Raw genomic sequence first — 23835 nt, 5'->3', positions numbered from 1 at the left:
AGAGGCATACGCTACTGCGCAATCGTCACGCTTGACATAGAGCCAGTTGAGACTTCATAGCGCTTGCGCTAAGGAGCATTCATGAACCAGTGTCGCTGTACAAGATTCTGGAAAACTACTTACAGAACCGAGTACTTGATTACAACACGGAGGAGGGTCAGAAGTGCGTCCCAATTACCGCAGGAGTTCCGCAAGGTTCTATCATGGGACCGGTGTTGTGGAATGTCATTTATGACGGGGCGTTGAAACTCAAGTTCCCTGTAGGAGTTGTGATCGTCGGTTTCGCAGACGACATAACGCTAGAGGTCTACGGCGAGTCGATCGATCGCGCACTGTATACGCAAGGTCGAAGACTGGATGCACTCCAGGAAACTGGAGTTAGCGCAACATAAGACGGAGGTCACGGTTGTGAATAACCGCAAATCAGAGCAATAGGTGGTGGTCAGAGTCGGAGACTGCACCACCACCTCAAAGCGATCTTTGAGGATCTTGGGGGTTATGGTTGACGATAAGCTCACATATAAGAGTCACGTCAACTATGCTTGCAAGAGGCAACGGCTATTGCAGCACTATCTCGAATGATGTCGAATAGCTCAGCGGTGAATGGCAGCAAGGGTAAACTTCTTGCCAGCGTGGTTTCGTTCATACTTAGGTATGTCGGCCCAGTGTGGTCCAAAGCGCTAGGTACTAACAGTTATCGTGGTAAACTGGAAAGTTCCTACAGGCCCATGTGCCTGAGGGCTGCGAGTGCGTTCCGTACAGTTTCATACGACGCGATCTGTGTCCTGTCCGGCATGATGCCTATCAGCATATCCTGTAGGGAGGACGTAGAATGCATCGACCAACGTAACACAAGGGGCATACGAGGTACCAGAAGATCACTATCGATGATCAGATGGCATCAGGAATGGTCCAATTCCACGAAGGGTAGATGTACGCACCGACTCATTCCGGTGGTATCCGGGTGGGTCGTGAGACGTATCTATACAGGTTCGGGCATGCGGGATGGATGCGTGGATGCATAAGAGACAGCTGAGCACGTCTTCTTCGTATGTCCTCGTGTTGCCCGTGAGCGGAGCGACATGATGGTAAAAAGCGGGCCAGACACTACTCCGGACAACCTAGTTCAGAGGATGTGTGAAGACTCGAACATCTGGAGGGCGGTTTGTGCAACCGCCTCTCAAATAGTCGTAGAGTTGCAAAGCATGCGACAGGTTGACCACCGACACGCCAGAGTGTTAGCTAACTGCCAGTCTCCAGGTTAGTTAGCTAATTAGCTAAGAGACTTTATAGAGCCAGGAGGTTGCACAAAGCATAAAAGCCGCTCCCCGAAGCAATACTTAGGTCGTCCCGGGGAGTATTTTGGGCTGAAGACTGGAGGGGTTTTAGTGGTTTTCGGTCACTGCCTCAAACCAACCCCATACTCCCTGAGGTTGGTCACCTCAGGCGTTTGGTTGCAAATTTACCCTCCAGCTGAATTAAAAAAATGCAACATCAATCATAGTAACCCATGGGTCAACAGAAAAAAATTTACTAGAACTCTAAACGTCATGGCGAAAACAGTGAAACTACTTCATTCATAAGTACGCGCGTTCAAAGACGGTACCCCACCGCGTCAAAAACGGATATCGTGCGAAACTTTGTGGAGGCCGGATACGCCCGCTTCGACATCTACATTATCCAGGCACTATTGAACAACAATCAAAGCATCGAAAGAGAGCCCGGTTTCGAACGGCCGACGACCCTGAGCGAAAAGAAGCTCCAAAGGATGCTGAAGAGGAAGACCGAGAGAAAAGTGGCTACATCGCTGCGTGCGCTTGGTCGGGATATTGGTGCCACCGGCTAAATTGTGAAAATTACCTTCTGAACATAGATGGCAATGACTGGCAGGGCACTTCGTATTTCACTTTCTCCACGATGGAAGTGAGATCCGAGGTGAAGTTTATTTGACACACCAAGTTCCCCAAGAAGGGCACTTCTTTCGCTCCGGATTGGCGGTGAACGGGGAAATTTATAGTACACCCAACAGAAACGAGTGAGATTTTGTTACTTTATTGCAACATCTTATTACTTTTTGTGTTCAGGGTCATCGAAAGTGTATAATCAAAAAGTAACAAAATATATGTTGGCTACACACTTGTTTGTGTTTCTGCCGTAGAACATACAACCAAGAACTGCAATGCATGTGTATCGAGAATTCACTCGCTGCATTTGTATTGATGCAACGATCAGGTTCATTTCTGTCCCCTTATTCACTCACAATCAGAATTTCAACCGTCAACCTCAAATGTCTAATGAGAAACACTTTCGTTTCGTTCCCCAGTGTTTACTTGAAATGGAAATATGTAATACCAGGTGATCAGATTTGCCGGAGTTGCGAATCTTGTTCTAGACGGGCACGAGTTGTGTATCAATAAACAGGTCTAAATGAGTTTCCATGAACCAAAGGGTGTGTGTTTTAGGTAGCTTGCAAGAAAGAGAATGTTTGTGTTTTTCTCTAACGCAGTTTACAGATCGTGATGTGATTTCATGACGTATTTGAAGTCTTTGAAATCATCAACGTTAGGCATGCTGTATGACGGGAAAAAGGCTGCTTGGCAGCCATTGTCATATTTTTTCTCTACTCTCCATGCATACAACGAGCGAACTAATACACGCACACCGGATAAATTAGAGATAGATGAAACTAGTATGGCCTGAAATATGCTGAACGCCAACGCGAGCGATCGGGCGAGATTCTTGCCGTAGGTTAATGAACAGCTCTACTTACGGCTGTTCATTATCTTACGGCAAGAATTTCGCTCGATCGCTCGCGTTGGCGTTAAGCATATTTCAGGCCTAATATTTGCAGCATATGCGAAGGTGTGTGATTTTTCTTGACTGGATATGGAAAGGGAGCATTTTTCGACAGAGAAAATGTTGCATGTGGTTGAAACGACCATCATAAGGTAGTAGTACTCCCGTAACATGTGCAAAATATATGACAGTATGTGTTGTTACTAGACTGGGGAAGAACTTTATTGCCTTTTAAGTAACAGATTTGTTACCTAAAAGGAAATTTTGCGCTTTCGCTTTTAAAGTAATGAGGAAAAGTTTTGCGTGTACGAAATGCCAGCCTGAAGTTGCGTCGGTCATCAAGAAATACCATAAGGGCGAAAGCGCGGAGTACTGGCTGTATCTGCCGTCGGTCCACTACCGGCAGCGGTCGGTAGAGGAGATGGAGCGTCTTCTAGCTACGCCCCATCGAGAGTTTCTAAGCAAAACTGCCCAGGTTGGCGTTGACGCTGTGGTCAAGATATTCAATACATCTTCGAGGATTTATTCCCGATTGAAGTGATTTTTTCTTCTGTTACGACACTATTTTATGCGTTTTTAAATAGGCGCATTGTAACTCTTTTTTTTTCTCTTTTTTTTTTCAAATGAGATGTATGAAAACTAGTCCCCTCTAAAAATTTTCCCTAGTTGCGCTCATGCTATTCTTCATGTTTGAAAGTTTTAATTGTTTTAGGAAATGATTCGAAACGATTGTTTAATAAGCATTTGAGCGTATTCCAACAATAAAATCTATACATCATGAGTTTGCATAATGACAAAGCATTGCCAAACGAATAATTTGTTGAAAAACGTTCACCATCTGAAGTAATATTACTAATGTCATTTTACTGGGGAAACAGCGAATTTTTCAATTGTTTGCACAATTCAACAAGTCGTCAAAAATAAATTTTCCTAACTTTTGGAGCTCAAGAGTTTTTCAACCACCCGCTCCTGTATAACCAATTGTATGGCTACCCTCCTCTAAAAATCACGCAACACTTTCACTTATTCTCCCTCCAAAAGAAATGTTGTTAAACTTCCGTCACGTGGAGTAGAAATGCCGGTTACACCATATTGTTTACGTGATTGAACCCTAGAAAGATAGTCTGCGTCAATTTGAATCCTCGCTTCTAGTGACATTGCCCTCTTTTTTTTCAAATAGTGCGAATCCGTTCTTGTTTTTCGAATAATGAATTTTGGTATTTATTATGTATCAATGTGTTAACACCGTATGGATCACTGAACATTAAATTTCAAACAAAAACTTGCATTTTAAATTAATTAAAATGCATGCATTAATTGGACTCTACAATGAGATTATCTTTCCAGGGTTCATGGTACCACTTTTCACACTTTCAATTCCGACGTTAAAAGATCAAATTTCAAAGTTATCATGTAAGTTATCATACCATTTTTTTGTAATTAAATTTGTTTTGTAAAAATTTGGGATCAATACAATCAATTACAGTGAAAAAGAATATATATTTGCAATCGCTGAAAACAAAGTAGTTCTAGATCAATTTGCCAAACCTTCGATCTTCGAGTATTTTCGATAGAGCTTGTTTATATACTTATACTAATACATAAACAGAAGCAAAACCAAGATGCAATGATTTTTCACTTTGGCAAGTTCCAATAAAAATGCGCTCATGGTTTATGATTTGAATTACTTCAATAGACAAATTAAAATGAAATATATATTTAGGGAAAAATATAAATTTAGCTGTCATGAACACAATTAACAACTTCGGACACTTGTCAAAATATATACCAAACGACAATAAAAATGACATTTTCAGTATTTCGATTTATTGTTAGTGATAGCAACTAAACAAGCAATAATCGGTACACCTACCATAAGGAGGTTTTTAATCTCGCGTTGCACAACAGTTTTCGTACTTTTCGCCATTCCGTGTTGCTAAAGCACCATTAAAACTATACACTTGAAAAGCTTTCCAACCGGTTCCACAATCATAAGAGAAAAACCCCAAACATACCCCAGAAAGTATACTTTTCGCACTACAATTCGTTGATCAACTTGGTGAAACTCCTCATCAAACAGGAACGAACAGAAAACGAACCTCTTCGGCTATGAGTTCACTCGATCGAAGCTTTGATCTAGCCCAATCGGTAACGAATCGGTCGAAAAGCTCCCTGGGTGGTACGTAGCAAGCAGGAAAAACTAGTCGAGGTGCATCCCCGTGGGAGAAAGGTCAGGCTGGCGAGTAAAGTTGCAAGTAGATGTACCCGCCAACGGTACGAGAGCGAAGAAGAGATAGGAAAAACATCGTTCAAACCCCATAGAGGTCTAATCGGAGAAAAGTGGCCTTTGAGCGATTGCACGCTGGTCGTCTTCGTTCAATAACTGTTCAAACTTGGCACGGAGCGGAACGTATTTTCGACCTCGTAGTCCCTGTGTTGTTAGTGTTTTCACCGCGAGAAGTGTTTTTAATTACGTAGGATCGCGCGCGTTTAGGAAGGCTTTTCTTCGTTTTCATCATTCGACTCAGTGCGTTACACGCCGGTGTTCGTCAATTACGAGAGATAGAGAGATCGCGGTCTTGCAGGTTTCGCGTTTCGTTCGATTGAATTGCCGTTGTTTGCTGCATTTAATTGGCCGAATTTCGACAATTGGTGGTTCGCCTAAATAAGTATTAGTGTTTTAAACAAACCTCCGGTGCAGACTTAACAGAAGTGAACGGTCTAGCAGTCCGATTGTTTGAAAAAGTGTGAAATCTTTCCACTAGACCTCAGCAATGTAAAACGATTGTCGTAGATGACGGGATCAGTGGCGATGTTTTCTAATCATCGTTGAGAAAAAATCAGTCGAATCAGTGAAGCAATTAAGTTGGGGATCCTACGTTGGGTTTTTTTTATCGATAGCAAAAGTGGGAGTTTAACTGTAACGGTTTTTTGGGTGACATCAAGACGCAACGCCCTCCATGTGCAATAATAATCAGTGTGCCTCCGATGCGCAAGCTCCTCACGATCCGCTTCAATGTGGCAAACAGTTAGTGATTTTTTTGTGTTTATAATCCACCAACTATGCCTTTACGATACCTGCAATCCCGGCAAGAATAATAAATCAAGTGGCAGTGGTTTTACTAATAACAATAACAGCACAGGGGAGCACTTCTGTGCGACCTTATCCCGCAACAATGACCCTGTTATTAACCCGATTAACCGTCAACACCACCACCAGCATGTTTGCGCAGTTCCTTTTGGTCCCGGTCCCGGTCCTGGTGTAGACCACCAACTCTTCCACGGATACGGTGTTAACGATGAAGTCTATTCCTCTTCTAGATCGATAATCAGCCAACGAATCGATGACCGTAGCTTGCTGAACCTTGGAGTAACCACCGCCGGAGGTCGTCGTCGGTCCTCCTCGATGCACGGTCCCGGCTCGATCGCGAGCGGTGCCGGTAGATCCGGAGCTGGATCGAAGGCGCTCATTAATGATCGCGACAATTTAGACATCAGCGGGCTGGCAAACAATCTGCGTGATCTGCATAGTGGCAGCAGTGGCACTAGCCATGGCAGCCACCGCGAGACCAGCAACTGTGTCCAGGCCCAGATCGAGAAGATGTTCCACGAAGTTGCCAAGGAGGAAGGAAGCGACGGCAGCATATCGGCTACGGCCGCTTCGACGGCGGCCCCTATCAATGGGCAGATCTTTTCGGTGCGGTGTCTTGGATCGCTGCCACTGAAAGACAAAGTCACCAGCCTGGTGGGCCTGCAGGAGCCACTGTGGCAGCTCTATCTTAGTGGTGCCGGACATGGGGTGAGTAATTTTCTTTATTACTTGTATTGAAAACCCTGGTTACGTCATATATTGAAGATGTTCATTTACTTGTCATTCAAACGTTTAATACCGCGCTCTGAAATGCTCATAATTCTGGCAAATCTTCCGTTAATGTTACCCTAGTAATTTGTTGAACAAACTATAAAATTGATAAAATGTGTGGAAAGTACAAGTTATAAATGAAACGCGTATACTTTCTTGTTAAACATCCAAAAATTCAACCTGATAAGCACCCTCTACACCCAACGCAAACGGGGAATATTTTATTACTTTTGGGCAATTTTTTATTACTTTTTGTGTCTTATGACTGCGCATTATATACAAAAAGTAACAAACAAAAAGTAATAAAAATTATGACGGCCACACGCTTGTATGTGTTTCTGCAGGAGAACATACAGCCAAGCACCGCAATGCATGTGTTGGCAAGACTTCACTCGCTGCATTTGTATTGATGCAACGATCTGGTTCATTTTTGTCTCCCTTAATCCACACATAATTAGAATCTCAACCGTCAACCTCAAATGTCCAATTAGAAACACTTTCGTTTCGTCCCCCAGTGTTTACTTGAAATGGAAATATGTCAAACTCTCTGACCAGAGTTGCCGAAGTTGCGAATATTGTTCTGGATGGGCACGAGTTTTGTATATTCAAACAGGTCCAATCGAGTTTCCATGAACCAATGATTATGTGCTGTAAATAGCTTGCAAGAAAGCGAATGTTTTTATTTTTCTCTAACGCAGTTTACAGATCGTGATGTCATTTTAAGGCGCATTTCAAGTCTTTGAAATCATCAACGTTTGCATACTCTATGACGGGGAAAATGTTGCTTGGCAGCTCTTGTCATATTTTTTCGCTACTCCGTATGCATACAACAAGCGAACTAATACACGCCCACCGGATGAATTGGAAATTGAAAAAACTTGTAACATGTGCAACTTATGCGACGGTGTGTGATTTTTTTTGACTTGAGGTGGAAAGGGAGCACAGAAAAAACGTTGCATGTGGTTGAAACGACCATTATTAGATAGTCGTACTCTCATAACATGTGCTAAATATATGACAGTATGTTTTGGTACTTGACTGGGGAAGAATTTTGTTGCTTTTTAAGTAATGGAATTGTTACCTAAAAGGTAATTTTCGCTATTGCTTCTAAAGTAATAAGGAAAAGTTTTGCGTGTAGTAATGCAGTGAAATTTTGTAGACTGTGTCTAAACGAGCAACATAAACTAGCAAATAGCCTAGGTGTTTATTCCACTGTCGGAACCAGCGTTGCCAGGTATCCAGATTTAGCTGGATTATCCAGATTTTTGAGCATGTATCCAGGTAGACAGATTTGATGTCCAATTATCCAGATTTTCCATGAATGATCCAGATTTTATCCAGATTTTATTTTCTCTGTTCCGCAAAAAGGTCATCACTTCCAATTTGGCGCGAAATTTTGCAATTTTGTCACCTCAAACTTTACGTACCCCAAGACTTTTATCCGAAGAATTTACCTTTCACCCCACGAAATGACTTCCAGATTTTTTCCAGATTTTTTTTTTGCCTTTTCCAGATTTATAAAAAAATGACCTGGCAACGCTGGTCGGAACTTAACCTTCCGTTTATTTCCTGCAAACTGTAAGTGTACAGTTGGCTGTAAAATCTGTGTTTAACAAGCTAGAAAAAAATATCAAATTCTGAAACAGCTCATTTAGAGAAAAACGACTTTAAATTTACAAAAAGTTTCTCATCCAATGCCAGTTTATTCCGTTTGGCAAATGTTAAACAATAATTAGTAGTGGTGAACGTACGAATAGTTGCTAATATTCCGCACTTCTTGAAAATCAATCTAGAGTAGTCTTGAAACAGAGCGAATAAGTTTACATGAGACGGATCTCACACAAACTCACCTGAGGGGCTGGCATTATTCTCTCAGAACTTAATAAACTTTGTGAGTGTTCGATAATTCGATAATTTATCTCGATTAACAAATGAAAAGATCTGACATGTTTAAGCCCTTTCTTTATAAAACAATATATCCAAAAAATAACGAGAGATAGAGAAAAGTTGCTGGAGATGACTTTATGGAAATTGCCTGAACCTTTCTACAAAATGTCAAAACTAGAATTTAATATCTTACACGACGAAAAATTGATTTTAAAAACAAAAAGTGATTTAGCATAAAACAGTCATCCCAGATTTTTTTTTAATTTAATTTCTTAGTTTGACAATCTAGTTGCCGAAAACTCTTCTGAACATTTCAAAATGGGTATTATCACAAAAAAAGTGTTTTCCAACAAATAACATTTTCAACGTTCAACACTGTTGGATATGAATATTTTTTCGTTAGAAAATCTTTTTATCCTTCATAGCGCTCATTTTGAATTATTGTCTAAAATTATTTTTTTTCCAATATGGTTGAAGGCAAATCCAGACAATTCCCTAAAAATCATCCAAAAACAATTCAATTATTTAGATTTTTGATTTAAATAAAAAACGCTTCAAAAACTTTAGACCTTTTCAAATTTTAGACTAGACAAACGTTTGAAAAAATAAGGATTCAAAGTTGGTTAGTTTAGTAGTGTCTACACACCAACAAAGTTTCACTAAATTCTGAGAGAGCGTTGCCAACATTTAGTTGGTTTTGGTTTGGCGCGAAAATTTAAAAAGAATTTTGACAGCCACAAAATTTCATTGTGTTACTGGCTGATAATCCTGCAGTAGATGGTCGTCACACAGGAAGCAATTGAAAATGATGCAAATGTAGCACAAATTACCCTCATCAAAGAGTTAATTTATGCTGTAGAATTATTTGAAACAGATTAATTTATTGTCATTTGGTAGGCAGAAAGCAAAACTTCCATCTCCAGCGTAAATCAATAAAAAGGCATGGCGCAGATGCAAACGAATCGAGTAAGTGTTTATTTTTCTTGTTAATTCGGAAAACTAAAACTCTCACTTGGTTCGTTCACTTGTCCATACCTTTCTGTTAAGCGGCTATTACACGAAGCAAATATTTGCATAAAATGACAGTTATTATTTGTTTGTCCGTGTAATATCAAAATATTATTTGCGAAAAATAATTTGCTGTTGTATTTGCTAAATAAAATATTAGAAAAGGTTTGCTTGGTCTAATGTCTTTCTTTGCTAGTAAATTCACGACTGAGCGAATATTTGGTTGAATTTTTTCTTTGGTCATACTGAAATTGGGTATGAGCGAACTACAGCAAATGAGTATCAATGTGTCAAATCAGTTTTTCACGTAGCAGACTAGCCAGTGCGATATTTTATGATATGCTTGAAAAATTATTCACTTAATACGATAAATTTTGTTCACTCAAAACGATAAATAGTGTTGATGTGCAAAAAAAACTAATTAATAATTTTTGAGACTGTAATTTACGGGATTGTCTATGGTTTGTGTCCGTGATAGCAACGTGAAAACCTTCGTGTGTTTATTTTGTAATTTTTTATTTTTGTAATTGTGATTCTCATAAGGTATTGGAATGATTTCTAACCTTTATAATTATAATAAACACTTCCTTAATGTGCTGTGGCTTTCATCACGATGTGCTTTCCATCTATAGGCCGATGCAATGAGAAAAAATCCATCTATTGTTGTAATTTCAGCTAATTTTCTTCAGTTTATGGAAACTATAACATAAATAACATCGTTAATTGTTGAGCTAAAAGATGTTGGAGAGAATTTTACCTTAAAAAATCAGGCTTCAAAGCTTTGTATATTGCGTCACAAACTTCTGGAATTATTGTTGATTGTGGGATACGAGAGAGATATTGTAACGACATGAAACTATCACCTGTTGCAACAAAGCGCAATGTGAGAGCTAACGTTTCACCGGCAGAAATAGCTTCTCACATATTCAAATCCAGCTTTTTGCTTAATGGATATACCAATTCCAAAAGGGTGTGAAAATCGTCTATGTTCATGCACAGAAAATTCTGATATAACAGCGGCCCCTCATCTTCGTGCTCTCGAAGAAGTTGATTGTAGAATCCTCGGTCTTTTCGTCGTTTCACCCAATCACGCACCCACACACTGCGCATCCGACGACGTTTCCGATTCTCACCATTTTGAACGCAAACCAACAGCAAATCTTCTTCTTCGAAATCAGCCGTTCTCACTTAAAACAAAATATGTAATGTCGAACACTACCGTTATTGAACCAAAACCACTAAACACAGAAACAATGTTTTCGATTGACAGTTGAATTATTGTGCTGCGAAAGAAAAACAAGATTTGCTTCATATTTTTCGCATCGTGTAATAGCATAGCAAACAAATTAACCATAAAATGAACAAAGAGACTTTGCTAGCATTCAAGCAAACAGGTTTTGAAGTAAACATTTGCTTAAGTGTAATACCATAACAAATATATTTGCTCGTAGAAAAAATTTTTGCAAATAAATCCGGTATCAAAAATAACAAATATTTGCTTCGTGTAATAGCCGCTTTAGTGTATGCCAAAACGGGTTTGTTTGGATTTCGGAGAAATAGCAATAAACTTTAGGGGCATTCCACTATGAAAGCGAAAAATAGAGTATTGAATGTGGACAAAACCAAAAAGATTTAATTTGAATTCTCAATGTTTGTTCGGTACTTCAAACATCTCAGTGGAAAAATAAAAATGCTTTAAATGGGATATTTGGAGCAGAGTAAACAACTCTGCCCTACTTTTCTGAAACTACTGGAACTATACGAGCATCAATATTGAGAGATACGTATTTTTTACATCTTCTTCATCACTATTTATTTCTTTTATAAGTTATATTAGGTGCGCAACTAAGTTCTCGTTGTTTTTCAGATACTACTTTATTTTTAAAAAGTATGCAATCGCTTGAAAATTTCTAATCCCGAAGCAAACTGTTCCTGCATTTGGCATATATCCTCTTCGAGTAATCCTCCACATCCAGCATCTTCGAAGGTTTTTAGCCTTTCTTCACGTGGACAGTAGGCTGTCCCAAAAATAAAATCGATGTTCAAAAAGTCAAGGTGCTCAGCCCTAAATTGAAAGATAATGTTATTTATAGCATTTTTGTAGAACATTTCAACTTTCTAAAAAATCGTTTTTAGGTTGCCCAAACGTGATTTATGAAAAAATGACTTTTTCAAGCTACAAAACCACTCTTCTGCTCTTTTTTTTAATCTGTTCGATTCCTAAATTTTTCCATATATTTTTTTTTGTGGGGTTGTTTTTGAATATTTTGCATGGTTTGGTTCAGCATCGCATTCAGTTATTTGACTCACAGAGCCCATTGAACTTCACAAAAAAGTGAATTTTCTCATAATTTGCAGATAAAACCCTTAAAAACACATATTAAACATTTTTTGATCAAAAACTGAAATTTTTACTGCAAAGCGGGATTCAAGACGAAAATTTACATGACAAAAGAATCTTGATATCTTATCGGGGGGCTGAGATATTGGCGTTTATACATGTGATGAAAAACTTTGCATTTTGTCAAAAATGCCTCTAAAGCTCAATATCTCCATGGCACAGTGTTTTATTTTGCCGTTTGTGCGTATAATTTCCCAAATAGTGATTCAAATATTGATTATAGCCATAAGGTATGTTCGGAGGAGTTTCAGGATATTTAAAAATGTATCTTTTAATGTAGAAAGATAGGTGACCAATCCACCTATGAGTGAGATAAAAAATTTACTTTTTAATCAGAATAAGATAGACGCAAGGTGTCTTCGACAAAGTTTTAGATTCTATTAAAACAAGAAACTTTACCGAAGACATCATGTTTCTATCTCTTATATATTACGAGCAACATTGAGTTTTCTAATAGAAAGCACTAAAAATCACAATTTCCGTTCTAACTTTTTTCGCAAATTTTTCCGAATTTTTAAACTTTCTACTAAGTTATCAGCCATCCATAAATGCATTTGTTTTATGAACATTGTTATTTTTTATCTCTCAAAATAAAACAGTTATTTACCATATTTGTCAAAATGCATAGTTTTCCATCACATAGAAAAATGCCAATATCTCAGCTCCCCGATAAGATATCCAGTTTTTTTTTTGCATGTAAACTTTCGTCGTAAATCCCGCTTTGCAATGAAAATTCCAGTTCTTGATGAAAATTTTTTTTATTTGTGTTTTGTAAGGTTTTATCTAAAAATTATTAGAATTTTTTTTTTGTGATGTTTAATGGGCTCTGGGAGTCAAAAATCTTGATGCAATGCTGAACTAAATCATGCAAAATATTCAAAAACAGCCGCAAAAAAAAATATATGGAAAAATTTAGGAATCGTACAGTATTGAAAAAAGTGCAAAAGAGTGGGTTTTTAGCTTAAAAAAGTCATTTTTTCATAAATCACGTTTGGGCAACCTGAAAACAATTTTTTAGAAAGTCGAAATGTTTTACAAAAATGCTATAATTAACATTGTCTTTCAATTTAGGGCTGAGCACCTTGACTTTTTCAACATCGATTTTTTTTTTGGGACACCCCAGTGGACAGTCATCGGCATCAAAATTACCGTCTTTGAAGCAATCACGGCACGTTTATTTACTACAGCATTTCCGTGAACTTTTTTTCTACTCTCGATGCGCTTCAGTCGCCTTTTTATTTAACCCTGTAGTGCCCAAACTTGCCTTTAGATGGGCTTCGGTAAAATGATTATAAGTCTTTATAAACATTTTTAAAGTATTAGTTAAAGATTTATGGTGATTTTACTAAAGCCTAAAATACTAAAATTGAATGAGCAAAGTAACACCTCCTGCAAATGATAATTATTTCGCACAAAATCAGACATTTCCACACAACTCAAAGTATATGACACCACAATCAAATCACTCACGTGTCAAAGCGGTTTCTTCACCATATGTCTGTGCAAGGATCATCACGTTTTATATGTGTCAAAATCGACCAACACTTACTGAAGGCGCCATTTATATGTCATTTGTATATCGACGAGAACTTAGTTGCATACCTCATATTTATTACGTATGTCAGTGGTGCTAGAATTTCCTTACGTGGGAGAGGGAAAAAATATGAAAAATACATATCTTATGTAGCACAATGAGATTGAAGGAACAGTTTAGTGCGCTCACGTCACCAACTTAAAATACGGGCGTTGTAACGGAGATATAAGCGCGGAAGAATAGAGGAGATAGAATATGGGTGAACAACTTAGGAGATGAAATGTTTTCCTGCTATCATTAGCGATTCCGCTTACCGAGAAACGCGCGTGTTATTCAAATAAACCATTGCGTGGTCCATTGATGATGGTCAATCTGAGAACAACATTCGAATAGGTGTTTACCGCATGACATAAACAGTTGGGTGCCAATCGGAATCGACTTTTCGAATTTCATTTAGCGATATATCTCAAAAGTTTCGTCTCCTAGAAAAAAGGCCCAATACGAAATTCCATTTCAATCGTCCAGGAGCCACTTCCCCAGGACCAAGTGGAGACACAAAATTCTATTCCCACAGACAGACAGAAAATCGATGCAACCTTCCGTTTGCTTAGTCTGAAGAAGTATATTTTCCCGACATTCCTTCGCCGAAATGAAGTTCTGAAACTAGACACCTTGTTTCCCGTAGGAGAAACAATGACGTCTGCACAGCGATGAAGTTTCCCTTTTTGTTAACTATAGGTGACAGTGACGAAGCCGAGAAATAAAATCCTAAGTCCTGTTAATGGTCTACTAGATTAACTCAGCCTTTGCAATCGGACTTGCGTAAGTTGTGCCTCGAAGCGGTCGAAGTTCCACTTTTTTCATCGATGAAAAAAAAGCATGAAATTTCCTTTTTCCGGACATTTTTTTGGCACCCAATGCCTTAGAAATGCACGACACTTCGAAATCAGGTGCCCTCTAAAAAAAATTGTTCTAACGATCGACTTTCCTGGGAGTAAGTACCCCAATTGCCCCTTTGCTATGCCACTGACGTATGTTATAACATAATTAAAAGGGAGAATAGTGTTAATATGTTTTGTACACAAAAAAGCAAAAAAAGTTAATTTTGATACCATGTATAAATATTTAATTGCTTCACTGCTATGTTATTTTTTTACAGGGTAGTATATGACAAGCTCACAAGAAATGAAGATACTAGTTCATAGTTACTGTGTATTTGAAATACTACTGAGTTAAACGATCAAAGCTGGATTAACCGCAGCTCTGCACATTGGCTAAATCTAGCGAAGAAAAAAATTCAATTCACTCGGTAAAAGTGAAAATCCTAGCAAGAAGAACTCAAAAACTTGTGTAAAAGAATAAACGCATTTTCATGCTAAAGCTCATCTAATCTGAAAGCCAATATTACTGAATTTTGCATGCTTACATTTTTTTTCAAACATGCAACAGCTAATCTGAAAAGCGAGAACAGTAGAAGAACTCATTCAGTTCACACGGGTTTGAAAAACTGCGTGAGGGTCCATACAAACCATGTTTAGCCCACGATGCAGATTCGGGCCTGCTGCACCAAAAAGCGCGGGAACGATAAATTTGTTTTTTTTTATTTTTAACTATTCATTGTCATTCAAAATAAAATATTTCTTATAAAACTACTGACATTGTGCATTTTAGACGTAGAACTACGTTTTTCTTTAGCCTACCACATAGGGGTGTGAAAATCTAGTAACGAAAACGGGACGAAATTGGACCCCTTTAAATGCTTAGAAGTCGTTTTGTTTTCAACCGATTTCGTTCATTCTTGCAGCATCAATTGGAAAATTTTACACGCGTTCACACACATGCAGAAAAATGATGTTTGATTATGCGAACTATTGTACTATTGAAAATTGTCAAGCCTCGTTGAACCGAAAATAACGGCCTCTGGTGGTCAACAGAATAGTCTAGCTAGTTAGCCATAGTGTAGCGGATTGCGACAGTATCAGCTGGCTTTCTGAAATTGCATTCGGCTTAACCCATTCCCCGCTGGTGATGCCATATGGCATCACCTGACATATAATCTCTGATAACAGTTTAACAACTATACTTGAAATTTCTCACGATGAAAGTTAGATTCTAAGAACAGATTGATCTTCAACATGCAATAATTATGCGTGCGGTTGCTGAGTAATAAGAGTTTAAATGTCATTTTTCGATGTAAAAACTGATTTCTCTCCGCGGGGATAGGATTAAACAAATCTCTTGTCGGTTGGTCACACATCTCAGCCGCAACGCTGTAGCAGCAAACGATTCGATTTGGCTGCTTTGCCTAATTTTTGCAACAACACAAGCAAGCATTTTGTGCTGGATCCTAGCAATCAAAATCTGCCGCGGCCGTTTAATTTACTAAGTGCCAAACTGCCCTTCTCAAGGCGAATAAACATTTCATTCTTTTGGTGGAAGGTGAGACAAACGGACGGTCCTGTATTAATAGTAGCTTAGCGGGTTGCCCCAGGATCAGCTGGCTTTCCGAATTTGCTTTCGGCTTAAGCAAATCACTTGACCAGTTGGTCATATGTCTCAGCAGCAGCGCAGTATTTTTCAGTGTGTGTTGTCAGAGTGCCCTTTTCAAGACAATGAAACAAGTAATTTTTTTGAGAGGTCTCAAGCGATAAATTTCAAAGTAGATGCTTCCTCATTCTGTTCAGTCAGTTTTTATGTGCGAATTAGAAGCCGATAGCACTCCAACAACTCGTTTGCACAAAAATTCGAATATAGAGCATCACTACATGTTTACTTACTCTACTTTGTTGGCTAACGGACCGTTCACCGGTCTAGGGCCGAACGAATTAGAGTTGTCCAGATTCTTCTGTCTTGGGCAGCCGTTCTCCAGTCTCCTCGTACACCAGCAGATTGTGCATCTTCTTCCACCGCGCACATCAACCGCGTGCGAGGCCTACCACGGTGTCGACGGCCTCTTCCTGGTTCTCTACTGAAGATAGTTTTGGCGGCTCTCTCGTCAGGCATTCTGGCTACATGTCCAGCCCACTGAAGCCTGCCCCGCTGTATTACCTTCACTATATCAGCATGTTTGTATACCTGGTACAACTCGTTATTCATGCGTCTGCGCCACACTCCATCTTCCAGTTTACCGCCAAGTATCGATCGTAGAACTTAACGCTCAAAAACTCCGAGCACTCGTCGATCAGCTTCCTTCAGCGTCCATGCAAGGGCCACCGAGAGTATCAGCGTCCTATTAAACACTAGTTTTGTGCGAGTTTGAAATCTACGGGACCTTAGCTGGTTATGTAGTCTGTGAAGGCCCTGTTCGCAGATTCAACTCGTCGTTTCACTTCATAGCTCATATCGTTGTCACCTCAGCACCAATACCACGGGAGATGGGAGCATGTTTATTAGTAGTTATTATCATTTATGTTCAGCTGTCAGCAAAACAACAGTAACAAAACCTTTTCTAACGTCGTCGATGTAGCTCAGATGATAGAGCGCTCGCTTGGCATGTGGAAAATACCGGGATTGATGCTACGGTGATGATTTGGGATATTGCTTGGTGAAAATAAGGTGATAGATATGGAATTTTTCTCAACCACGAGAATGTTCGCGGTCACACACATACATTTCGTACTCTAGCATGGCACAAAACGTGAAAATTATCTTCTACTCCAGGTTGTGCCGTATTACATTAAGATGTAGTATTATTCTCGTACAGTAGATTTCCAGCGATTATTTAATGAAGAGTTTCTTGGTGTGAGCAAGAAATAGTAGTCTTCCTGACTCATTAAAGAAACACTCTCAACAATTTATTTCCTAGATAATCCTACATAATCTTAGTCAATGCATCTGGGAAGGGAGACTGAAGAACACTGCTGGGAACTCGATTTTACACTGAAATAGTAGGAAAGAATGTACAAATAACGGAGACGACTGTTGTAAATCATTACAAAGACAATAAACCCTAAAACTTGTTTAAAAGATATCCTGAAGAAGAGATTGCTTCCACTGTATAAAAGCATAACGTTCCTCCTCTATTCTAAACAAATTCTGCGTCGGTTAATTACGCCAAATCCACTCTGCAATGGTTTTCCGATAATAATGTCAAATCAACAATCTACTTGATTTATTCGATGCACTGTTAACATGATAAGCTAGGATAAGTCGTGAGATTCCGTATGTGACTTAAAATAAGAGGAAATATTTTGAAGCGTAATACTCCTCAGATTACTCCATAATATGGAACCCAAATACTTTCTTGAAAAGAATTAATTTTTACTATATTTGTCAACTGATTCTCAACATTTACGAAAGTTTTTCTCTTGGTGCAAACTTCTGCAACCAATGAAGGATTGATCCAATAAAGAATTTTCATTATATTTTATTTCTTTGTAGATATGTCACAATTAACTCAGACTTCAACAAACTTTAAAGTTAGAATTATGAAGAAAACTAAATAAATGTAAGCCTTAACCAGCTGAAATCTTCAACAGCTTCTGAACATAAATTTTTCTACACGTTCCTGCTCTAATTTATCTGAACGACAGTTTTATGATCACGTAAACGTTTAATTATTCCGTCTGTTGAGACATCATGAAATATTATACTTGTTTCAATTTGACGCTTTTGTGAAATAAAATTAATTGATAAAAACAAACTCGTCGCACTAATAGATGAAAACTTTCAAAAACAACCTGCTAGAAACGTGGCGGTGAACCGCAAACATGCGTAAAAATTTTAATTGACACAAACCATAAAATAACCACTGAATAACATTTACTTCTGCTTTGCTGTTTGTTATGTTTTGTTACCCGTTGTAGTAACCCCATAACTTGTGTTTTGTAAGGCTATTAATTTACTGCATGTATAATCAAATCCATGATGCTATCATCAATCAATCATTCGGGGTGCTGCTAGTTCTGGTGTTCACTGCTACAGCACAATAAAGTGTTTGCTGTAACAAACAGCAAACACCGATCCTTACCAAATTACTAGCAAAATCGGTAACACCAACCTGTTTCGAGGAGGTACCAACGTCGCAACCTATTGCACCATTCACACACCTAATGCACCCTGTTTACGCGATAGGAATCGTTATCGCGTAATAGCCACCTTTCATGAGCATGGCTGAGGACGAATATAGTGGCAAAGTGCAAAAAAAATGCAACCAACAGCTGTTTATTTTTTTCTTCTACTATAAATTTTCAAAATGCATACCGATAAGGTACCCACGCGGTCAACGCAAGTATGCTAGTATTAATTACATCGATTTCCCGAAAACATTGGTTTAGATAACGAGTCAGCACTCTGCAAGGCAAATTGGAAGAAAGCGAAAAATGCATTCGGTGAAAGCGGGCGTTGCGCGTTGGTAATTTTTTTCCCATCCAGTCGATACTTTGTGACACTTCATAAACGCACCATTTCGTCGATTCGCAGGCGGTCGTTTCGGCTTCTCGCTGCACCAATAATTGGTACTTCTTCGCGTAACACTTGAAAGCATCCAGAGTAGCTGTGCTTGTTTTTGGTCAAAAAGTTTTGCCACCTCGGAAGAAATTAAGAGAAAGGATAGCAACCTTTAAGTGAGGATTTTGTCACTTCATGGAAAGGATATGTCGTCTAAATGTGTTAGGTTAGTTCAGAAAGAAATAATGCGTTCCGCCGAACAATGTAATCACTCTTATTCGCTCGGTGTCCAATTAGTTTCGCGTGAAAAACCTCTTAGTATAGGCAATACAAACATTTACTAACGCCAACTATAATTTGCCAACTTCAAACGAGGAGGAAACTAGGTGTTTATCCATGTTTAATCAGACTAGTACGTTGACTGGTTTTTGCAAGGTATGGCATCCCATACGGAACCACCTCGAAAATTGATGATCGCCAATTCGGTTCATTCAAGTACAACTCTCACAGATGCAACTTCACTTCTGTTATACAATCTCGTTTCTGATATGTAACCAACACTCATCCACACAAAGGCACTAATTAAACATCCCCTGCTCAATGGTTTTGAATGGTAAACATTAACCAATTCGTATGGGTCCACGGCAATCAGCCAGCTCTGGTTTGCCCAACCTTGCCCCCAAACATTCGTTGTCGTTTTTTTTTTCGCTACCATGTCCGTGTTATTGTGACCGCCGTGATGCGTGCTGCATGTTCACGCCCCATGGTTGATGTAACTTTCCGCGAAACTGATTGACACTAACGACAATCAAAGCGAGCGGGCAGCCGCCAGTGTCACGATCGAAAAGCGTTACATTTTCGATTGTTTTTTTTTTTTGCGCTGCTTTTTCATGTGCAAGCTGCACATGCCTTTTACATAACGTCTGGGAGGACGTAAAAATTACCATTCGGAAATGATTTCATCGTGCTTTAACGTACCATCGGATGGACTGCCCAAGGGATAACATTAGCTTAGCCGAAGATTGATGAAAGCGAACAAATTGAGATGTGATATTTGTCGTACCACTGCTGAAAGTCACATGGCTGTTGATAATTATAAAACTCATTTTCAATATGACGCGTTCTGGTAATTCGTGTGACTTATTTGATTCGAATTTTAATATCATTTTATCCCACTTTTAATTTGGCAAAACTAAGCTTTTCTGAGGGTTCAATCGCTACTTGGAAACCAGGCAGGTGGACAAAAATTTAAAAATGACTGAATTGCAGAAAAATGCATTTTTCCGAAAAAAGTTAATCCTAGAATAAAAAGTAGGAGGTTGCATCCAAGACACGACCGCGTAACTGACGTAAAACTACGCACACTATTAACGAATGCATTGTTGCAAGTGATTCATTAACGAGTCATAAAGTCTCCAAACGCTTGCTTTGTGCTGTTTCACAACTTTCAAATATTTGTTTATTTGCCTTGAGAGAGGCATTTTGCTGCTCAAAATTGGATTTGCTGATGCTGCCTTGCCTGATGCTGCCTACCTTTAAGCTGCCTCAGTAGTGGGCCAAAACCGGCAGTCTGACGACACACGCTGAGAAGTGAGAAGAACCGCGCTGCTCCTGAGAAATGGTGACCAACCACAGGGCAAGTGACTTTTTTGATTTAAAGGCAGCCACAGGCGCAATTCGCTGCAAACCACTGCAATCCGCTGTTACTGCTGAGTGCTGATATCTGCTGCTACTGCTGTCAACGTTGTGGACGGTCTAGCCAGCTCACCTTCCGACTAATGAATGTAGCTGGTTTTACCAGAAACACTCTTTTATAGCCGAAGGTTGCTACGAAATAGGCCACGCCTTTTTGTTCAGTTTTACCATTCTCTAATGTTCTTTAGACGAATTATTCCACAATTCGCATTTGATTTTTGTATACAGCGAATAAACACCGATGGTGCTCTCACACTCTTCTTGGATTCAGCACAGAATGTGTTGTTGCCAAGATAAAGCAAAACTTTATTGCGGGAAGAAGACCGAAGCCCTTAACGGGCGGGACATTTGGTGCTACTTCGCTGCTGCTTAGATTCGTGATGTGATTTGTTTACTGGCGCAACCCGCTGCTGCTACTTCCGCAATTCGCTAGGATGCGGCTAACTAGTTATACTATTCTGTCGACCTTTTTTGGGAAAGGCAGCAAGCGACCAATCAGAGGACGTTATTTTTGTTTCAACAAGGCTTGACAATTTTCATTAGTACAATAGTTCGCATAATCAATCAACACTTTTCTACATTTGGGTGGATGCGTGTATAATTTTCCAATCAATTGCTGAAAGCGCATTTAAAAAGGGACATTTTTCGTCCCCTTTTCGTTAATTGTTTTCTTATTTACATCCGTATGCGATAGGCTAAAGAAAAACGTAGTTCTACGTCAAAAAATTCATTAGAATGAAGTATAAGTAAACTAATTTTTTCCACGCGGGGGATGCGTTCCAAAGTTGTATCGGTTCGCTTAAAAAACAGATTTTTTTCAATTTCTTGTTCCTTTTTTGAGTAATGGAGAATAGCAAACCCTCACTGTACATTATACTTCTATGAACGTTATTCATCAGGCTGTCCTTAAAACTTGTGGTTAAGTGGCTCTTATAAACAGAAGCAGAATTACGACAGCCTGTCTTATGTCAATGTATTTTTTGCAATAGGTTTGGGAAAACACTCGATTGGGGTGAAGCGGTAAATTTCAGTGAGAATTCTCTCTCAACTTATTTATTTATTAATTGGTAACCTTGACGAGAAGTGTCATTCACCAATGGCACGAAATGATTCACGTTCGTTCGTGTTATTCTTCGCTTCGCATGCACTGCAAGAAACAAACCAGACGTAACGATCATACACGCATGCTACCGGCACACTCACAGCTATTAGCAGTGGCCAAATGGCGGAAAGCAAACGCGACGCGACAGATCCGGACAAAATTATTGTCCGGCCATGTCCAGCAATGCTGTGAAATGTTGCGGTCCGTCGGTTGGTCCGCCTGCTGTGAAACGCTGCGATCGAATGAGTCGCCAGTCGCCTACTCAGCATTACTGCGCTAAAATAAGCTGCTACTCTGCGAGCCAGTGTCCAGTAGGAGTCAACCGTCGTCTTGCTGCAGCAATCGGTTTTTTTCCTGTATGAACCAAATTTGGAATGTGAGCATTAGGGTGCCAATCATCGTATGAAAAAAAGTGACCAAAAAATATGAAATAAAACCCTATACAAAATGTTCACCTGCTCGAAAAAACACCCTGTGCAAAATTTCAGCTCAATCGGACTTAAAATGAGATGGCGCAAAGCGATTGAAGTTTGGCCTTTTTGAAAACCGAAAAATCACCCAAGGGGGGGGGGGGGTACCGTGAGGCGTCCTAGTTCTGCGCACTTCATACCAAAATGTTGATGCCGTTTAGTAAGAAAGGAAACATAAGCAGAAAGCTAACAGTCAATATATAGGAAATCATTTCCAAACTTCATTTTGAAAATCTGCTTTTAATTGATATTTTTTTAACATTTTAATACGAAGTGCGTAGAATTAAGAACCGCGCAGAATTAGGGCACTATACGGTACGTGAAATTTCGGTTTTCGAAAAACAAATATCTGATGCCAATTGACTTAAAAACGCATGAAACGTCGAGAATTGGTGTCATCTGAAAAAAAAATTTTTTTTTTTGAATAAATCGACTGGAACTTGGTCGTTTTTTTCAATTGTAGAAGACGGAGTTTAGAACATTTAGAATTAATTCAATAAAATTGATCACTTGTCCCTCGAAATAGCCTGTATAAGATCTTGGTGTTTATCTCGACTCTGAACTTACTTTCCGACAACATCAGCATTTTGTAATAGATTAAGCGAATCGACAGCTCGGATTCTTATTTAAAATCGCCCAGGAGTTCGACGACCCGCTATGCCTTCGATCGCTATATTTTGCGTTAGTACGGTCACACTTGGAGTCTTCTGCCGTCATTTGGTCACCGTGTCATGCAATTTGGATTCGCAGAATTGAAAGCATCCAACGAAGGTTTGTTTGGTACGCCCTCAGGAATCTACGATGGCTCAACCCACATGATCTACCTCCATATGAAGCTCGCTGTCAATTGCTGGGCATTACAACGTTGGAGAGAAGACGAAAGATTTCGAAAGCCGTTCTCGCTGCCAAGCTACTCTCATCTGAAATTGATTGCAGTTCTTTGTTAGAGCAGCTTAACGTAAGAGCCCAAGCTAGGCGTTTGAGATCTCGAGCCGGTTTCCTCCGTCGTCCACTAGCAAGAACTGAGTATCTTCAAAACTCACCTCTACATTCGATGAGCGCAATATTCAAAGAATACTTTTATCTCTTTGAATTTGGAGAGAAAGCTGAAGTATTTCGACGTAAGTTGCTTCAAGAGCCGAATTGACAATGGATAGCAATTTTAAATGTTATGTCTATAATTATGTTGATTTTTTTAATATCTTGACTACGATTAATCTGTTGTGAAGAATTAATGACTTTCCTCTCAATAGTATTACTATTTATAATAATAATGACTCGTATGTGTTAGACATAAGTTCTGTACGTTGTTAGAATTAAGCATTAAAAAGATATGGGATTTTTATGCCAATTTTTGGCTTTTCCCCATCACCTTATATTTCATGTAGATATACACTATAACTAGCATCGAATACATTATGTTTCATTAGGGTGGTTCATCTCTTCTACATAGGGTGGTTCATAATATTGTGTAAAAATGAGTATAAAATGAGAAAAATCATTTTTCACTGAATACCACTAGAAAAATTCCTGAAAATATAATATTTGTTATATCATTGCCGTTAAGGTGGCAATGTTGAATTGGAAAAAAATACCATGCAAAATGGCAATATCTTGCAAACAAATTTACAAAATGTTTCAATTAGCTACTCAGTGCAGAAAAACTATCTCAACCAAAATTAAGATTGTGTC

The 23835-nt window shown here is 39.0% G+C and overlaps 1 protein-coding gene across 3 annotated transcripts in view; it reads left to right on the top strand.

The window, feature by feature from the left end:
- LOC129733232 (uncharacterized) overlaps positions 1-23835 on the top strand; it is a 163337-nt gene that overhangs the window by 92743 nt on the left and 46759 nt on the right. For 2 of the 3 annotated variants that reach the window (XM_055694907.1, XM_055694906.1), the window contains exon 4: positions 6118-6595. In XM_055694907.1, the coding sequence (XP_055550882.1) occupies positions 6118-6595 (478 nt within the window). Of the gene's footprint in view, positions 1-5187; positions 5825-6117; positions 6596-23835 lie in introns of those variants that run through there. The other variant, XM_055694909.1, reaches the window with a different exon arrangement.

The sequence above is a fragment of the Wyeomyia smithii genome, chromosome 3 (assembly GCF_029784165.1).
Source record: "Wyeomyia smithii strain HCP4-BCI-WySm-NY-G18 chromosome 3, ASM2978416v1, whole genome shotgun sequence".
Taxonomy (NCBI): Eukaryota; Metazoa; Arthropoda; class Insecta; order Diptera; family Culicidae; genus Wyeomyia; species Wyeomyia smithii.
Note: the sequence above shows the minus strand (reverse complement) of the source record. Positions and strands in the feature narration are given on the sequence as shown.